At 37.8% G+C, this 18546-nt stretch overlaps 1 protein-coding gene across 1 annotated transcript; it reads left to right on the forward strand.

Moving 5' to 3' along the window:
- Positions 1 to 11780: 11780 nt before the first annotated feature.
- On the forward strand, positions 11781 to 18052 carry LOC110770856 (protein argonaute 4). Its single transcript, XM_021975081.2, has 22 exons — positions 11781 to 12095; positions 12188 to 12393; positions 12494 to 12718; positions 12830 to 12966; positions 13047 to 13144; positions 13229 to 13326; positions 13468 to 13633; positions 13737 to 13853; positions 13928 to 14035; positions 14160 to 14222; positions 14309 to 14422; positions 14524 to 14689; positions 14772 to 14884; positions 15002 to 15139; positions 15305 to 15435; positions 15563 to 15628; positions 16610 to 16673; positions 16751 to 16862; positions 16937 to 17010; positions 17285 to 17379; positions 17462 to 17493; positions 17657 to 18052. Exons 1-22 carry the CDS (start codon positions 11784 to 11786, stop codon positions 17830 to 17832), a joined length of 2811 nt encoding a protein of 936 aa, XP_021830773.1. The 5' UTR covers positions 11781 to 11783; the 3' UTR covers positions 17833 to 18052.
- Positions 18053 to 18546: the final 494 nt, after the last annotated feature.

Consider the following 18546-nt stretch of genomic DNA (forward strand, 5'->3'; position numbering starts at 1 on the left):
AGCAAGAAAAAGAAAAAAAAAGTGAGAAATCAAATGGCTTCTTCCTACCCCTTTTCGTTAGATCTCAACCTAGCTCCACCGACTCAGACACGAGGCCAAGCAGTAGCACCAGTATGGATGCCCTACTTTGCCTCCGCACGGGGGCCTGTGACTGTCAATGACTCAATACTCCTGGACAACGATGTTGCCATTGGAGTTTGCAGAAATTTAGTGACTCCCAAAGATATACGTGTGTTCGGGACAAGGGATGACAACCGGGTCACGAGTGATGCCCTGGCACTGAGCGTGCAGAGTACAGCATGTGTCGCAAGTTTGGGTCATCGCCTACTTGCGAAGTCCCATGAGGTAGAGGTGCTTAAAGCTCAGTTGGCGGCGGAGCGAAGTTTGGTTGAAGACTGTCAGAGTGCTATAAAAAGCTTGAAAAGGGAGAGGTCAAGGATTGTGGAGGTGAATCGACACCAGCTAGAAGTATTGCGAGACGAGAATAAAAATCTATCAAAGATGGTAGAGTTGTACTCTCGCGACATGAGAAAGCAACTGGAGGACCTAGACCGACCGGGTAAACGCAAGCAAGCGGATCGCGAGAGTAGTTACGCTCAAGCTAAGATTGCGATCTTTGGGAGCTCAAGTGATGAGCCCCAAGAGGCTGTGCGTGAAGCCCCGGAAGAGGACAGCCAGAGGGCCAAACTCAAAGCTCCTATGGTCGAGACACCGAGCGCCAAGAAGAAATGATTTCAGTTTTTATTTATTATTTAATTTTAAAGTGTATGTGTGTTTTTTTTTTCTTTAATTGGGAAATAAAAACGTTAGCTATCTCAAAGAAACGATTGACCCTAAATGTAAAGAACGACAATCAAACAAAAACACGAAGACCCAAACAAGATTTATTATTATTTTTTTTTTTATTTTTAGTTAAGTAAATACACAAATAACTGCTTCTTCTTTTAAGAGAAAAACTTAAGGATGACCAGTTAAGGGCCTCAGAAAACACAGCCAGGGGTTCCGGGAAGGTTGGAGGGGTCACAATGGTCCCGCTTAAAACCCTAACTTCTTAGACACCGAAGGTGTCGCCTTAAAGAACTCCTAGACACTGTATAGACTGCGGTTGCTCACTGGAGTTACCAAAAATTTAGCTCCTTCAAAGAATATCCTATGAGTTTTAAATTATACTACCTAATTAAATAAAAAACAAAATAAATAAATAAATAAATAAACTGAAATAAACATGCAATTCAAACAATAATTTAAAAGAAGAGTTGGGATTCTTGCACCAGGTGTCCAAGACGCATCTTTAATTTTGTCTCTTCTTCCAACTACATTATTAAGAAACCAGTCAAACAAGAAGAAAATAATTGAAAATAAAATAAAATAAAATAAAATAAAATAAAAACTGAAAAAGCAAAAACACAAACATCAGAAAACAGGGAGGCAAAAGTAAGTGAAAGTGTAGACATGCTCCCTTTTAAAAAAAAAACGTGCTCGCAATTTGCGCCAGAAATGAAGGGATCCGAGAGAAAAGAGCACAGGATAGCACCCTCGAGATCCGAAGTGCTTTCGGCTCCCTCATCTGCATAAGTCTATTTAAACTCATCTCGGTGAAGTAGAAGAGCACCCCGCATTTCTTCCTGCAAATTTAGAGAAAACATCAAAAAATCCAAAAACAAAACAATGGCATCCTCATGCACTCACCTTGATGATCTTAGCCTTGAACTGTCCCTTGCACCACCGAATGCGCAGATAAGGGCTCCTCAAAACCATGTCTTCCCAAACTCCACATATCATCACGGTACGGCCTCAAACTTTGCTGAGGTAATACCGAACTTTTCTGAGGCAATGCCGAACAGAGCAGCGCTGCTTGGAGGCATGATTGGCTGCAAGCTCACACCGACAGATCATCTGCATGTGGCACAGAGGTCTGACAAAGCAGCGGTGGAGGAGTCCAATAATTTAACTGTTCTCCATGCGGTCTCGGCTACCAATTTGGGTATGCGATTGCTGGCGAGAACACGGGAGTGTGCCGCAATGAGCGAGGAAATAGCTTCCTTGAAGGTTATGGTGGCGGACTTGCAGAAGCGGCTCTACTGTGCCAATCAGCACGTGGAAGCACTGCAGAGGAAAAATGAGGACCATGTCGAGCTGCTGCAGATTCTGCAAGTAAGAGAAAATAGAGGCAAGCCATGATGATGATGAAGATGAAGAAGAAGAAGAAGAAGAAGAAGTTTTTTTTTGTTTTTGTTTTTTTTTTTTTTTGTTTTGTTTTGTTTTGTTTTGTTTTTGTTTTTAATGCAGCGTTTGAAATAAAAATGTGTTTTAACACTCAGAAATAAACTAACTAACCATACCACGTAAATAAATAAATAAACTAACTTAACAAAACAAAAACAAAGACTATACAGAAAATAAAACAAAGAAAATAAATAAATAAATAAAACTTAATTTAAAAACACACGAATATACAAGCAACTCACGGATGACCAGTTAAGGGCCTCAGAAAACACAGCCAGGGGATCCGGGAAGGTTGGAGGGGTCACAAAGGTCCCACTTAAAACCCAAACTTCTTAGACACCGAAGGTGTCGCCTAAAGAACTCCTAGACACTGTATTGACGGAGACGCTCACTGGAGTTACCACGAGTCAGCTAATATAAAAAATCTTTTTTAATTTTTTTTTAATAAAAGAAATAGAAAATTAAAATTACTGAAGTAATAACAAAACAACTAAAGAGAAAGGATTGGAATACTCCCCCTTGAAGCGATTAGGTCGAGCATGATGCATTTGGAGGTCGCGACTTCTCCCACTGCTCCACACTCCCCATTCTTATGATTGAGGTTGCCATCTCTCTCCATTTTTATTAAGCTATCATAAATTGCTAAAACGAACACAAAAAACTTGAAACAGAATTAAAGGATTACGAAATATAAAAAAAAAAACTAAAAATGAAAAGGAAAAATCAACACATGTCCAATTCCATGCTTCAAAGCAACAAGCACCAATGAGTTGTGTAAGCTGGGACTTAAACCCAGTTCTCTTGCTTGTTGGGCAATTGTCCTTTTCTGTTGGACTACAAACACAACTTGTCCATTAATGTCATTAACTTTAAAACTTGAAATTGTCCAGTTAAGAAAAAAAAAATTAAAGTAGGAAAGCCAAATAGAATCAAACAATGTTACCGATCCCCGGCAACGGCGCCAAAAACTTGTTGTGTCGATATAGCTGTACCAAAATGGATTCAGCTGCATCCTCAACTTGTGATACTCGCAAGTGCACGAGCCGTTTGGTAGTATAGCATATGTAAGTGCGAGGTCGATCCCACGAGGATTGGTGATTGAATGATCCAATTCATTTTCCCTACACAAAATAGAAATGAAAAAGAAAGGAAATAAATAAAACAAGGAAGAAAGAAAATAACTAACTCAAGTAGATAAGTTCCCAAGTTCAATTAGATTAACGGATTGATTCTAGCTAATGTATGATTAAGCCATGGTGTGTGGTCATAACCTTGTGTTCCTAATTCCCTAATTTGATCATTTGTTGTCTAACCTAAAATTAAGCATTAGGAACCCATTAAGCATAGAAGAACAATTTAAACAACCAAGCATGTATCTAATCCCTGTTGTCGAATGTCCATACATACTCTTCCTATTCATAGTTCAATTCGAATTAAAGTATGGTGTCTACTCTTAATTCAAACCAAGATAGCTAACATGCAAGCCTAAATGGTGATCAATCATTCAAACTAGCATATTAACTTATAAGCATAATGAATAAGAACAAAAATCATAATTGAAACTTGGAAACTAATCAAACTTGAAACTAAAGAAAAGAATTTACATAACAATGAAAATTAAGTAGAACTTGGAAAACTTAAGGAGAATTTCAGCACAAATATTTCATTACTACAATTGAAAACTAGAAAATGAAACTAAGAGAATTTGAGGGAGAGAAGGGAAGGGAGCTCTAGAGAAGTGTTTGAGAGCTCCCCCCCTTGGGGTGTTATTACAAGCTTAGAGAACTTCCCTATTTATAGGCCTAGGGGAAGTGAAAATCAGAATTCAATAAGACTAATGCATACAACACTTGAATTATAAAATCTGAAATGGTTGATGCACTTGTATTAGAAAATCCGAAATGGGTGATGCACTTGTATTAGAAAATCTTGAATTGGTTGATGCACTTCACCACTAAATCCCACCAGCAGCCCTAGCTCATCTTCATGTCACCATGACCAAGCTTCCAACCAGAAATGATAGCTCATACCTAGCTCACCATGACCAAGCATCCAACCAGCACATGCTGAGGTCAGCATGACCAGCAACTTCAAGGGCTTACAACTTGGGCTTCTCTTAATCAAATTAGGACTTTAAGCACTCTAAATTGAAGTTCAGAATGTCTTCTTTCCAGCCATATGTTATTTGGGCCAATCCAAGGTCGGAGGAAGAAGTTAAGGCCGAAACAAATTGCTAACTCATTTTCCGCGCTGATAAGATCCATCCTGAGCATGGTTCTGTGTTTGCTAGGTAACGGACTCCAGATTTATCCAATGGGGCTGAATTTTGGATATGTTATAGTACACACCAATTGGAGCAACTTTCATGAAGAATGTGGCCTCATCCGAGCTATGTAGGTTGCTGAAACAAAGCTTGCAATATGACCTACGGAACTGGACTGGCAGGGGGCTGTAGCCATAATGAATTTGTCTTTAAGCTCTTCATCAATTCATCCAAATTAGGCCTTAACATGCTTGAATTGCATGAATTATGTTCTCCAAAGCCATCATTGTTACCTAAAGCTCAATTAACTGAAAGATAAACACAAAAAGGATTAAAAGCACAAGTTTAACTCAAAAACATAACCAAATCATAAGCTAGAAGGGTAAGAAATAATATACAATTATGAACCGATCACACCACCTAGTATCAATTCTGGTTCAAGACAAAATCCAGGATCAACGAAGTGAGGATCAAAACTATGTGAGAACAATGGATAGAACAGTGCAAGAGGCACTCAGAATGGTCTTCAACTGATGGAATCAGTTGACAATTGATACCAAGGAAGGCTTGGCAGAGCAATAAATAATGAAACCATGTCTTCGACTGAAAGAGTTAGGGTTTTTGTGTAGAGTTTGTTGTTGAAAAGTTGTGTGTTTTGGCTGTGAAGCATCATTTCCTTTTATATGCGTGTAACCCTAGCGTAGATAAAGTACATTCCTATTAGGTTACAGTCAAGATCATATCGTGATCAATCAGAACCAATCTTCTCAATTGATTTCCTTCACTTCAAAGTTCCGGGAATATCTTTTATTTTTGGCAATTATCATATAAATAATAGACTTATTTATTGATAAGCCCCTTGTACTTTACTAAAAATCTCAATTTACCCCTTGACTTTGTAATTGGGTTAATATGCCCTTGACCTGTTATTTTGTGTGTCACATTGGCCCATTCCATCAATTTAAATAGTAATACCGTTAACTCGTTGACGTGGTGTGGACATTTTCATAATTTTGTAAGTTAAAACCTGAATAAAACTGAGATGAATTGTGTTTAACTAATTTATAGAATTGAGAATTGTTTGAATTTTAAAAAGAAATTTAAAATATTTATAACTGTTTTTTATATTTAATTTAGATTTTAAAATATTTTAATAGCTAAAATTACTAAAATGCCTATGCCACGTTAGTAAGATAACAATTTTTTTTTGAGAAATTTGATGAAATAGGGCAACTTGAGACCCAAAATAATAGCACAGGGGCATATTGACCCAATTGTTAAGTCATGGGGTAAACTAAGATTTTCGGTAAAGCACATTACCATAGATTGGCTGGGATATTTGATTAATATTAAAGCCCAAGCCATAATTTGGCCCAATATGATTTTAAACTTGGTTGTGTAAAAACAGGTCCAAACAGGTGGTTCAACAGTCTTGACCACTTTAACAGTCGAAGCGTTTGTAGGAATAGAGTACTCAAACAAACTCACTTGAATCACAATTGGAGTTTTCATAATTAGATTAATTCACATTAGACATCAAAGCATATTACATGAGTGGAATCGGGTCTGGTTGTATTGAATGTTAGCTCTTCCTCTTTATCAGAAACCTGCATCATTCTCAATTGTCTCCGAGATGCTTTAATCAATTTCTTCTTCTTCTTTTTGGGTTCTGGAACAACGATTGAATTTGCCTCTGTACCAGCAGAACCTGAATCAGTTCAAATATTAGTACATGTAAAAAATTACTTAAAAGTGGATGGAGAATAGGGCATGAAGACTCACTTCTAGTCCTTTTCTTGGAAGCAACTAGCCGAGTTTGGTCTTTCTGAATTTGATCTGGTGGAGGGAGAGTCATTTGGATTGAATCTTCAACTTCTACACTCATGCTAGTTGGTACAATCTCTTCCTCATCATCATAAAATTATTTCTCAATTGTAGCATTGTCATCAAAATCATACATAGATGTCTCCTATAGAGGAACTGGAAAGTGTAGAATAAGTTCAAAAATGATTCGTTAAATCAAAATAACAATTTAACAAGTAGAGTAGTTTACCCATGGTTCGATAAACGATTGATTTCTGACCACCAGAATTGACGATGGCAAGGACAGAAGTTGCAAGCTTTTAATTATGAATTAATATACAAATCATCAAGTGTCTCTTTATTGCAACCAAAGGGTTAGAACGAATACCTTCTGCAATGTATTCTTCAATGGACTGTATGATGGTCACCAACTTTTCTTTAATCCCATCATCCATCAGAATGGGTGAAAAACCCATATATTTGGATTTAAAAAGCTTGGTGTTGGCTTCATGAGGAAGCATAACCATTCTGTTGTCGAATTTTGAGTGCCACTAGGAAAAAAAAGACCTAGGCTATGGACTACATTATGCTACCCTTAGGGCAAGAATTGAAGAGAATGTAAAATGACAAGTTGTGTGTTGTGTCAAGGGTCCTTTCTCTCTTCCAAAAGCTTGGTATTTATAGGGGCTTCGGTGCATCCCAATTTAGTCATCATCAATTGGCCTTCAAATCAGTAATAACTTCTTCCTTGACCAAGAACTCTTTAGGATGAGCTTATATGGAAAGGACTTCTGGACTTAACTTTTTTAGATCTCTTTTCGCATCTCACCGACCATGGCCTTGTTGTTTAGGTAGTTAACGTAAATTAACTAATTGCCATTATGATTTACCGTAAAATGTAATGAAATATCTTTAAACTTGCATCACATGTTGGCGACAAAAAGCCTTAAAACAAATGAGATGGAAGATAATATAGGTTGCCATGTCATGTGCCACATATACTGGTATTAAAAAATTAGTAAACAAGTTTGTTCCTGTAACAGTCATTGGTAAAGATAAATGTAAATGCATAGAGTTTTATTTCCAAGTATATTTTGGAATGAGGATGGCTTGACTCTTGACATTGAGGAGGAGTACATCCTCACAATAAATAAGATTTTGACACTTGTTAAATTCCAACCCCACCCAAGGTCCCCACAACCACCGACCACCCAAACGACAACCACAACCACCAGCTACAACCACCCAAGAAGGAGAAGAGAGAATGGAAGAGGAAGAGAAAAGAGAAAATTTTCAAAAAAAGAAAGAGGAGAAGGAGAAAACAAAATAAAATAAAAGAGGAAGAAGAGAGGAGAGGAGAAAATTTTCAAGAAAAAAAATAGAAGGAGAAAACATAATAGAATAGGAAGAAGAGAATTTTTTTTGAATAATAGATAGAAGAAGAGGAGAAGGAGAGAGGATGGAGAAGAAGAAGATGAAAAAGAAGCCAGCTGCGGAATAAGAAAGGAATGAAATGTGAAGAAAAGTTTTATAAAAAAATTTAAAAAAAAATCCACATGCCATGTTTCTAAATATTAAAAAAAACTATTTTAAAAAACAATTATTTTAAAAAAATTTAGTTATAGTCCAATCAAATAGACACCAAAGTGGGATTGTAGTGACTTCCAGACTTGACAGAACCGGCTGATGGCTGGATGAAATTTAATTGTGATGGTGCTTGGATGCAAGTGCACATGAGAGGTGGAGCCAGATGGGTGGCTCGAGACAGTAATGGCTGGATGGAAATGTCAGGGGGTGTGGGGGGTTTTCCTTGCCAGTCGGCTTTGGCTACGGAAGCGGAAGTAGTGAGAGAGGCGGTGGCTGCGAGTTTGGAGGCTCGAGCTGCTCGAATGATGGTGGAGACAGATTGTAAACATCTTGTTGCGATGTTACATGGTACTATGAAGACGGATACTACTATTGACGGCATTATTCATGATATTAAGTTACTGGCTTCTCATGTGGGTCAGGTATCTTTTACTTTTGTGAATCGCATGTGCAATGCAGCTGCTCATTTGGTAGCAGCGCATGTATCTCGTGTGGGTGGGAAGTTTAAATGGGATCAACTTTGGCCTGAGTGGTTGTTTGACACTCTTGCTGCTTATGTAAACATTCCAATTCGGCTTTAATAAATTGCTTCCAACGTTTGAAAAAAAAAAAATTCAAATAGACACCAAACTTAATACAAATGTTATCCAGCTTAGGCCAAGTCAATTTAAGACAATTCCAAAATTTAGTCCACTCCATGACAATACACCGTACCAAACGACCCCAAAATGTAGTAATGAGGATCTATTTATGTAATGTTTGGAAAACTAAAACGGAAGAAGAGCCATAACTAAATGTCTATTTTAGAAAAGAATATTCAAGAGCCAACAACAGTAAATCGTCACAGTAGAAGTCTCTCATTCCCCCACGCAGAGACACAGATTTGACTTAAAAAAATAAGACACAGATTTGAATTTCGAGCTGGTTTAATGTGTGGAGACCCTCACCTCACCCACGTGGTCCCCGCACGAGGATTGTTGAAAGACCATACTGCCCACGTTCCTTTGACGCAAAACAAAACGCAAAAACTGTCTCTCTCGTTTGGCAACGAAAGGGCCACAACTATTATTCAAGAAATTAATGAGGGGTAAAACCGTCAAATAACATGGGAAGAGCAACAAATCCACCTTTTCACAAAATCTTTGCAATGACCATACTGCCCATGGCCCTTTCACGCGAACCAAAACGCAAAAACGACAGCATTCTCTCTAGTTTGACAACGAAAGGGACCCAACTGTCATTTAGGACTTCAGGCAGGGGCAAAACCGTCAAAACAGACGGGAACAGCCTACGGTGACACGAGGAATGACATAACAACTCAGAGCGCACTTTCAGCGTGCGCTTTGGAAGGATAAAAGAGTAGAGAGAGTTGCAAGCAGTTAATGCTTCTGAGTGAAATGAATCTGGACCGTGCGATCAGAGGGGGTCCCACAAGGTTTGACACGGTCTGGTTCGTGTAACCGCAGGGACTGTAGTGATTGGTACCGCAGACAGAGGAGATGGTAGAACTTTGGACTCAACGAAGATATAATAGGCAGGAGTTTGTATGTGTTTGTTAAAATAGGAGAGAGAGTAACTGAGAGTTAATGAGAGAGAGAGAGAGTTGACAAAGTGGAAAACCTCTCAGCTCTTCAGTCTCAGTCCCAAAATCTCAGTTTTAGGGTTTCTTCTCTTGGGTTCTCTGTCTTCTCAGGTAAAAGCATTTTGCTTCAGAGTTGGGTGTTTTTTTTTTGTGCTTTTCAAAGCCAAAATTTGTTCTTGGTATTTGTGGGTTTGTGTGTTTTTGATTCTTGATAGTGTTTCTTTCTTCAATGCAGTTCAGTTTTGTTTTTGCTTCATGGTGATTTTGGGTGTTTCGTGTCTCTCAGTTCCATCTCTGCAAATTTCTCATGTTTGCAGTTCAAGTTTTTTTTTTTTCTTGTTTTTGAAAAAAAGTTTTGACCTTTTGGTTTTTTTATGCTTACAGTATGTTAAAGTCTCGAGCTTTCTCTTTTCTCCTCTTGTTTGTTCTGTGTGGTTGTTGTTTTGAGCAATGCACTTCTGTTTTCGACTGATTTTGGGTCATTTCTCGGTTTTTAAGACCGATCCTTGTGTATTAATACTGTTTTACTTGCAGGGTTGAAGAATTTTCTCGTTTGGGTTTCTCAGAAGCGGGTTTCTTGTGCGCTTAGGTAATATTAATGGTAAAGTTTTCATTTTTTTCATTTGCATGTCCCTTTTTCGGGTCTTACTGCGCTTCAAAATGACTCTTTTTAACCACTCTGCATTTGGGTTTCGTTTTGGGGGATTTTTCTCGCTTGCGAAGGTTTTTTACATGTGTATGTTTTAATTGTCTTGAGTTGTTGCTCTGATGTATGCATGTGTGGTTTTTTGATGTACTGATATTTTATTTAAAATTTGGACTCTTTTAAATCTTGAGATTTTTACAGCTTCCATGGTCGAGTTGCGTTTCCTTAAACTACACCTTATGTATCTAATTTTTGTTGGCTTTCTCCTTAAAACTCACATGTAGGTGTGTTTTTGGCTTTTTGTTTGTTTCCCATTTTTTTAACTTTGATTTTGATGTAAAGTTTTATTGTCAGTTACGTTTTCTGTGATCCACAGTAGCATGTATTTATATTTTGACTCTATGAGACCATTATTGATATCGTGTTCCTATTTCTATCATCTGCACCATTAAAATTCTTGTCAAAGCCTCTTTACAAGTCTGTGTACTTGTCTGCATGTGTTTTTCAGCTGTAAAAACCTTCAGTGTTGTATAATTTTGCTCATTCCGAGTTAGATTTCTGGTCACTATGCTCTGTTGCCACTATGGTATCTTTATGTTGTGAAAGGGGCTGCACCGTTAAAATTCTTGTCAAAGCCTCTTCACGGGTCTGTGTACTTGTCTGCATGTGCATGTGTTTTTCAGCTGTCAAAACCTTAAGTGTGTGTATAATTTTTCTCATTCTGAGTTAGATTTCTGGTCACTGTGCTCTGTTGTGAAAGGGTCTTATGTACCATCCGTTAACATCAATTTGGGTTTAAATACTCCATCGAGGCTTAAGGTGATGCTTGTGTTGTATTAGGGTGTTAGCGAGTGTAAAATAGTCAGTTTTGTCTCAAATTTGCCTTGTTAGGCATATTTATTACTGTCATACAGTCTGCAGTTCTGGAAACAAAAAAGGGTGCTTAGAAGCTCTGACTTCCCACATGGCATTCTAGATAGTGCTTCTCTTGATTATTTTGCCTTGTTTTATTTGAACACTACATGATGTTGAGATTCTGTTATCGTTCAATTTTGGCCTCACCTACTGAATATGGTATTTGGAGTGCTATGTGATTCTGTATGAACTTCCTTAGACATTTATTTTCTATAAATAGCTCAGTTAAGTGCTTTGTTCTACGCAGTTCTTTTGAACTTTTTGCTTAAGTTTTTTGTGTTGGATCAGCATGATTAAGAACTTCCTTGCCTAAATTGTGTAGAGATAGTTTCTGGGTTCTGATGCTATGTTAAAGTTTCTTCCTAAGGCCTTTTGTTTCCCAGATTTTCAGTATTTAGTGAACTTGTGGTGAGATATAAATGTGTTATGGGTGTTAGTATTCAGTGTCATACTGTGCAATTGTTCTTTCTCTAATTTTTCAAGCAGTTACATCGTTGTTTCACTGCCTTTTCGGGTTTTACTTCTTGATCGGTTTTCTAGTTATTGTTTGCCACCTTATAGGAAGTTTAATATATCCCTGTTGTAGTCAAAGTGTGTTATTAGTACCGCTGGTGCTGTATTTGGAAGTTCCATTCCTGCTTCAACATTATCCCTTGGCATTAGGAATCAAGTTTCTTAAGCGTGTACTCTTTTTTTTCTTCTTCATGAAAATGCTTAATTTTGTTGCGTCTCATTTGCATACTTATTTTGTATTTAAGGGTATGGATTTGTTTGAGCCGGATGGAAATGGAGCAAATGGGGTGAATGGGGTGAATGGGGCAAATGGGGTGAATGGGGCAGATGGGGTGAATGGGGCAGAGCATGCATTGCCACCCCCACCCCCTGTTATTCCACCAGATGTTGTTCCATTGCGTCCTGAAGCAGATAACATTCCTGAACCTGTTAAGAAGAAAAATGTGCGGGTTCCAATTGCTAGGCGTGGCCTTGGAACCAAGGGGACAAAGATACCTCTGGTCACTAATCACTTCAAAGTGAATGTTACTAATATTGATGGTTACTTCTTCCACTACAGTGTATGTCCCATAAACTTTCTGTATTTTCCAATCTTTTTCCTAATGTTCTGAAGTCATCAGTTTTACACTTGTTCTCATTTTTGTGTACATAGGTTTCTGTTTCTTATGAAGATGGCCGTCCTCTTGATGGCAAGGGTGCTGGAAGAAGAATAATCGATAGGGTGCATGAGACTTATCACTCTGAGTTAGGTGGAAAGGACTTTGCTTATGATGGGGAGAAGAGCCTCTTCACTGTTGGTTCCCTTCCACGAAACAAACTTGAATTTGCTGTTGTGCTCGAGGATATGCCATCGAACAGGTATATGAGGAAGGATTGTAAAGGATTTCTTCCCTTGGTGTTGGTTGCTTCTCCTTTCAACCTTCTTGCCCTAAATTTGGTTGGACTTTTTTGTGTTTAGAAATAATGGAAACACTAGCCCTGATGGTCATGGGAGTCCAAATGAGAGTGACCGGAAGAGATTAAGGCGCCCAAATCGGTCTAAAACATTCAATGTAGAGATTAGCTATGCTGCAAAGATTCCCATGAAAGCAATTGGAGATGCTCTGCGTGGTCAAGAATCAGAGAATTCCCAAGAAGCTCTGAGAGTACTGGACATCATATTAAGACAGCATGCATCTAAGCAGTGAGTGAAGTTCTCCTTGTTTTCTCCCATCTGTTCCTGCACTTAGTTTTGTGTTTATGTTATTCTTTGGCTGGATGGGATCATATCTAATGAAATCTTGGATTATAACAGAGGGTGCCTCCTGGTTCGCCAATCTTTCTTCCATAATGATCCAAAAAATTTTGCGGATGTTGGAGGTGGTGTTCTTGGCTGCAGAGGATTCCATTCAAGTTTTAGAACCACCCAGGGTGGCTTGTCTTTGAATATTGGTAACTATCTTACTTAATGTTCTGTTATGTTTTTCAAAACTTACCATTTTTTTCACCTATTCCATTGCGTATATGTTCAGATGTATCTACTACGATGATTATACAGCCTGGGCCAGTGGTGGATTTTTTAATTGCCAACCAAAATGTTAGAGATCCTTTTTCACTTGACTGGATGAAGGTAACAAACCCCTTGATTATTCATTCTGCAGTGTTAATATTTTTTATTTACTCATTGATAATTTGATCTTGTTTCTTTGACCAGGCTAAACGGACACTCAAGAATTTGAGGGTCAAAACGAGTCCATCCAATCTAGAATACAAGATAACTGGTTTGAGTGAGAAGCCATGCCGGGAGCAAACGTATATTATTCTTTTGATGTTACCACGTTTTTCTTTTTTACGTCTTTGTGCTTTATCTACCCTTTAATTTGCACTGGTGCTGCTCTTTTTCTTGTGTTCATGTTCTTAACACTCTACACTTGTTATCCTGGTATGATACAGTTTTACATTGAGAAACAAACATGCCAAGGATGGAGAGGATGGAGAAATTGAAGTGACTGTTTATGACTATTTTGCTAATCATCGCAATATACAGTTGCGTTATTCTGCTGATCTACCATGTATTAATGTTGGGAAGCCAAAGCGTCCTACTTATATCCCCCTGGAGGTGACATGATGAGTTTATTTTTCTTTCTAGTTGGTGCTATAGATATGATGTTTAATCTTATCCTTGACTTTTATGTTTTTATTGATTTTATTTTTCCATACAGCTTTGTTCTTTGGTGTCCTTGCAACGCTATACAAAAGCTCTTTCCACACTTCAAAGAGCTTCACTGGTGGAGAAATCAAGGCAAAAGCCGCAAGAGAGAATGAGTGTTTTGTCTAATGTAGGTGTCTTCCCTTAACCTTTTACTCATTTTATACGGATCCCTGACTCCAAGTTTGATGAGTACTATTGCAGGCTTTGAAAATCAACAATTATGATGCTGAACCGATGCTACGCTCATGTGGTGTTTCAATTAGTAGTGGCTTTACTCAAGTGGAAGGCCGTGTTCTACCAGCGCCGAGAGTACGTGCCATGTTTTCCTTTATGAGCCTATATGGTTGCTAATGTGAATTGGTTTAGTTTATCCTTTTGGCATTGCCTCTTCTGTTGTACTTCTACTAATTCATTTCTTTGGTTTCCTTAAAAGTTGAAAGTGGGCAATGGGGATGATTTCTTCCCACGAAATGGGCGGTGGAATTTCAACAACAAGGTGATGGTTCCCCCTTCCTCTATCCCTTCTTTTTTATTGGATCAGTAGTTTGATTCAATGGTCTAATATATATTGTCGAACTGCAGAAACTTGTGAAGCCAACTAAGATAGAAAAGTGGGCTGTTGTCAACTTCTCCGCACGCTGTGATTTAAAAGGCCTAGTCCGTGATCTGATCAAATGTGGAGAGATGAAGGGAATTGTAAGTTTTGCCATTACACATAGTATTCAAGTAACTCAGTACTTTATTTATTTAATAACTTGTATTTTGTTTTTTCTTTTCTATTCTTCCCCTTTTGGCAGAGCATAGAGCCTCCTTTTGATGTATTTGAAGAGAATCCACAGTCTAGACGTGCCCCACCTATGGTTAGAGTTGAGAGAATGTTTGAGGATATACAGTCCAAACTTCCTGGACAACCACAGTTCCTTCTTTGTTTGCTTCCGGAGAGAAAAAATAGCGCTCTATATGGTTGAGTTGTTTTACCTATATTATTATTGATATGTTAAATATTATAATACCTCCTGTTAATGATTTCTATTGATTCACCCAGGTCCATGGAAGAGGAAGAATCTTGCTGAGTATGGAATCGTTACACAATGCATTGCTCCTACAAGGGTCAATGATCAATACCTTACAAATGTTCTGTTAAAGATCAATGCTAAGGTGAGTTATAGTAATGGCCATGTTCTTTCTCTTTCTAGCAATTACTAATTAGGATGAGTGGATTTGTTCTTTGTTGTATTCTCATGCTTGTTGACCTGCCCTTGTAATTCCTTGCAGCTTGGTGGGTTAAATTCACTGTTGGCGGTTGAATATTCTCCTTCTATCCCGGTGGTTTCCAAGGCACCCACAATCATTCTTGGGATGGATGTGTCACATGGCTCTCCTGGGCAGTCTGATGTGCCATCAATTGCTGCGGTAAACTGCTGTTTAAGTTTTATCTTCTGGATTAAATGTCAATAAATTTATACTTTCATTTTGATATTATACTGAATTCGGTTGGACTCTGCACATGTCGGTACTTTTGATGGGAAAAACAATGATATCTGTTATAATATGGTGTGTTCAATGGTGGAATTAAAGGTGGTCAGCTCCAGGCAATGGCCACTGATTTCTCGCTACAGGGCATCTGTTCGTACACAGTCCCCCAAGGTGGAGATGATAGACTCCCTATACAAGCGACTTTCTGAATCAGAAGATGATGGCATTATGAGGTAGGATAGAAGATTAGCAGAAAGTCATTTTCTTTCCAATGTTCAATTTGTTTTATTATTGTTTCACTTTTTGTTTTCATAAATACTTTACAAACCACACAAATGGTAATTTTCTCCCTAATTTCAGAGAGCTGCTTCTGGACTTCTATACAAGTTCAGGCAAGCAGAAACCAGACCAGATCATCATATTCAGGTATGTTTACATTACAGAACCTAAAATCAAATGAATTGTGGTTGTATTTTCTGAAATGCTGCTTGAAACTATGAACTTGAAATAAATGGAACAGTCGAAGTATCTTGTTTGTAATTTATTTTTACAGCAATTTAGTTTCGTAGCTTAAGTATTATATTGTGTGTGTGTGAGTTGCATGTACACTAAAAAAGCGTGCACAGATTGGAAAGATTTAAAGAGAAACATGATAGTATGGGTGAATTTCTAATTGTTCATGCTCTTTCATACCAGTAGAAAACGGTTATTTCAATATCAGTAATTTCATTCAGTCTTTTGAATCTCCTGAGTTAAATTTTCAAAATGCTGGGAAACATTGTATTTGTTATGAGTTAAATTGGTAATTTTTAAATATGAGTAGTTTCATTCAGTCTTTTGAATTTTCCTATGCCAAATATTCAAAATGTTGCATTTGTTTTCTGACACAATGAGTTAGAAGTCACATTCTAATTATTTATTTTTTAGTACAGTAGTAAACACTAAAGAGTATTGAGGCTTCAATAGTAAGTGAACCAAAATGACATGCCAAATACGTAAGGATTGGAATGATGGAATACATAGCTACTAGATTGGTCTGAACCAGGCACTTTTTAAGCTGCAGTCCTGGTATTCCAACTAAAATCTTTTCATGAATCCCTTTCTTAGTTAAATGCCTTTTACTTTTATAAACTTTGTTCAACGTATGGTACTCCGTTATATACTTTAATTATCAATTGAAAATTGGGCACTCTTTGTAACACCACAGGTAGGTATTGATTAATTATATTTTATAATTTTTTATGGGCATCTGTTTCTTTGGAACAATTTTTATAAATAAGCTATAAACATTTTAGTTCATGTTGATTAATCACATTCTGTGAGTTTTTCTGCTTGATTCATCTTAGAAGTTTTTTACTTATGCTTCTGATACCTTCATGTTGTTGACTAGTTATATATTGGATTTAGGGATGGAGTCAGCGAGTCTCAATTCAACCAAGTTTTGAACATTGAACTGGATCAAATCATTGAGGTTTTGTGAACTGACCATTGTGCCCTTCAAATTTGTCCTCCACTTGGAAATGATGTCAATTTTTGTTTTCTGGTCAGGCATGCAAGTTTCTCGATGAGAACTGGAACCCAAAATTTGTGGTGATTATTGCTCAGAAGAACCACCATACCAAATTCTTTCAGCCTCCTTCCCCTGACAATGTTCCTCCTGGTAGGCAGGCACAAGCATACAAATTAAATAATTTACATCATTCAACATACCTATACTATTTATTGTTTCTGCAGGAACCATTATAGACAACAAAGTTTGTCATCCAAGAAACAATGACTTTTATCTCTGTGCCCAAGCTGGAATGATTGTGAGTATCAATACATATATATATATATATATATCTTGAACCATATAGATGCTGTAAAGTAGCTAAATTTGAGTACTTAAGCCTGGACCTTTCCATCTTGTTCTACAGCTATGATAAAAGCACTCAAAAAGTGAGTGTTTTAATTAACCTATGATTGTAGGAGTGTTAAATCTCAGATGTAATGGTTCAGAACTTATTTTTGCTGCTTATCTGCTGTCTGGAATAGTATGACAAGTTATATTAACTTGGTTTGCTCTTAACCTGTTTTTTTAAGGGGACCACGAGGCCTACACATTATCATGTTCTTTTAGACGAAGTAGGTTTCTCAGCAGATGATCTGCAGGAGCTAGTGCATTCTCTTTCATATGTGTAAGTGAATGGGATATATTGCTTACTTTTAGCCTTAATTAATAATTAGGATTCTTCTGAATCATAATTGTCATGATTGCAGATACCAAAGAAGTACCACTGCCATTTCTGTAGGTAAGTTGGAGTACTTTGTTCTGATCCTACTGCAATCCTCTGCTTGATATTTATGCTGTTATTGTAATGGGCATCGTAACATGCCAAGCTGCAAATGAGATCCTTTGATCTTGTTGAATTTTAAGTAAATTTTAATCCCTTGATTTAATATTTTTCTTTTCAGTTGCTCCTGTTTGCTATGCTCACTTGGCCGCCACTCAGATGGGACAGTTCATGAAATTTGAAGATGCATCTGAGACATCCTCGAGCCATGGCGGTGTGACCTCTGCTGGAGCAGTTCCTGTCCCTCAACTGCCCAGGCTGAAGGAGAATGTGTCCAGTTCCATGTTTTTCTGCTGAGATCTCTGAGCCTTGAGCATATTAAGACTACTCAGAACACTTTGTATATAGTTTTTTGTGTACCCTCCCACCATAGGAGGTTTGAACCGACGGTAGTAAGCTTGTATTAGTGTACTAGTACCCTGCGTTTGTCAGGCTTTAATTGCTGGTTGACCTTCATGTTGACTGTGTGTAGCCAAACTTATGGGATTATGACATAATTTCTGTTGGCATTTGTGTATTTTGTGGCATTTGTATTTTGTGGTTGGTCTTGAGGGTTTGGTTTGTTCTTTTAGCTCCAGGCTTGTGCTCTGCTGAAGTGTTTAGGGTTGTGCAATTTGAGGTGTATGAGCTTAGTTGCGATACCAGTTGAAATTTATGCTTTAAGCTCTGTGCTAGCCAATCGGGGCATGAGAAAGTAGGTTATTGATGCGAAGATTGAAAGTAGCAGCTTCTTTGTGTGGTTTGGGGTACATCTTAGATAGCTTTGCCTTATTTTGAATATCATTCCTTACTCGTGTTCTCTTTAGATGCAAAGTAGTGCAGTGGCTTTGCATAGAGCTAAATAACTAGAGTTTTGAGAACCATTAAATCTACAATATCAGAGGCTAGCTAGGCTCTAGTATATTTGTTCCCACTACCTCAACTCATGCATGCTGGTAATGTCATTTAACTAGAAGGGAAGTATGCATGCACAAGCAGTGGCAAGTGTTGCTAGTAGAATAGCATGAATGT

This window comes from Prunus avium, chromosome 6 (assembly GCF_965620075.1).
Source record: "Prunus avium chromosome 6, drPruAviu1.hap1.1, whole genome shotgun sequence".
NCBI lineage: Eukaryota > Viridiplantae > Streptophyta > Magnoliopsida > Rosales > Rosaceae > Prunus > Prunus avium.

What these genes read in the sequence shown, in the direction of transcription:
- LOC110770856 (XM_021975081.2), top strand. Translation starts at nt 11,784, where the DNA reads ATGGATTTGTTTGAGCCGGATGGAAATGGAGCAAATGGGGTGAATGGG. An exon ending in GAATGAGTGTTTTGTCTAAT is followed by an intron (nt 13,854 to 13,927) that starts GTAGGTGTCTTC and finishes GTACTATTGCAG; the next exon opens with GCTTTGAAAATCAACAATTA. An exon ending in GACCAGATCATCATATTCAG is followed by an intron (nt 15,629 to 16,609) that starts GTATGTTTACAT and finishes TATTGGATTTAG; the next exon opens with GGATGGAGTCAGCGAGTCTC.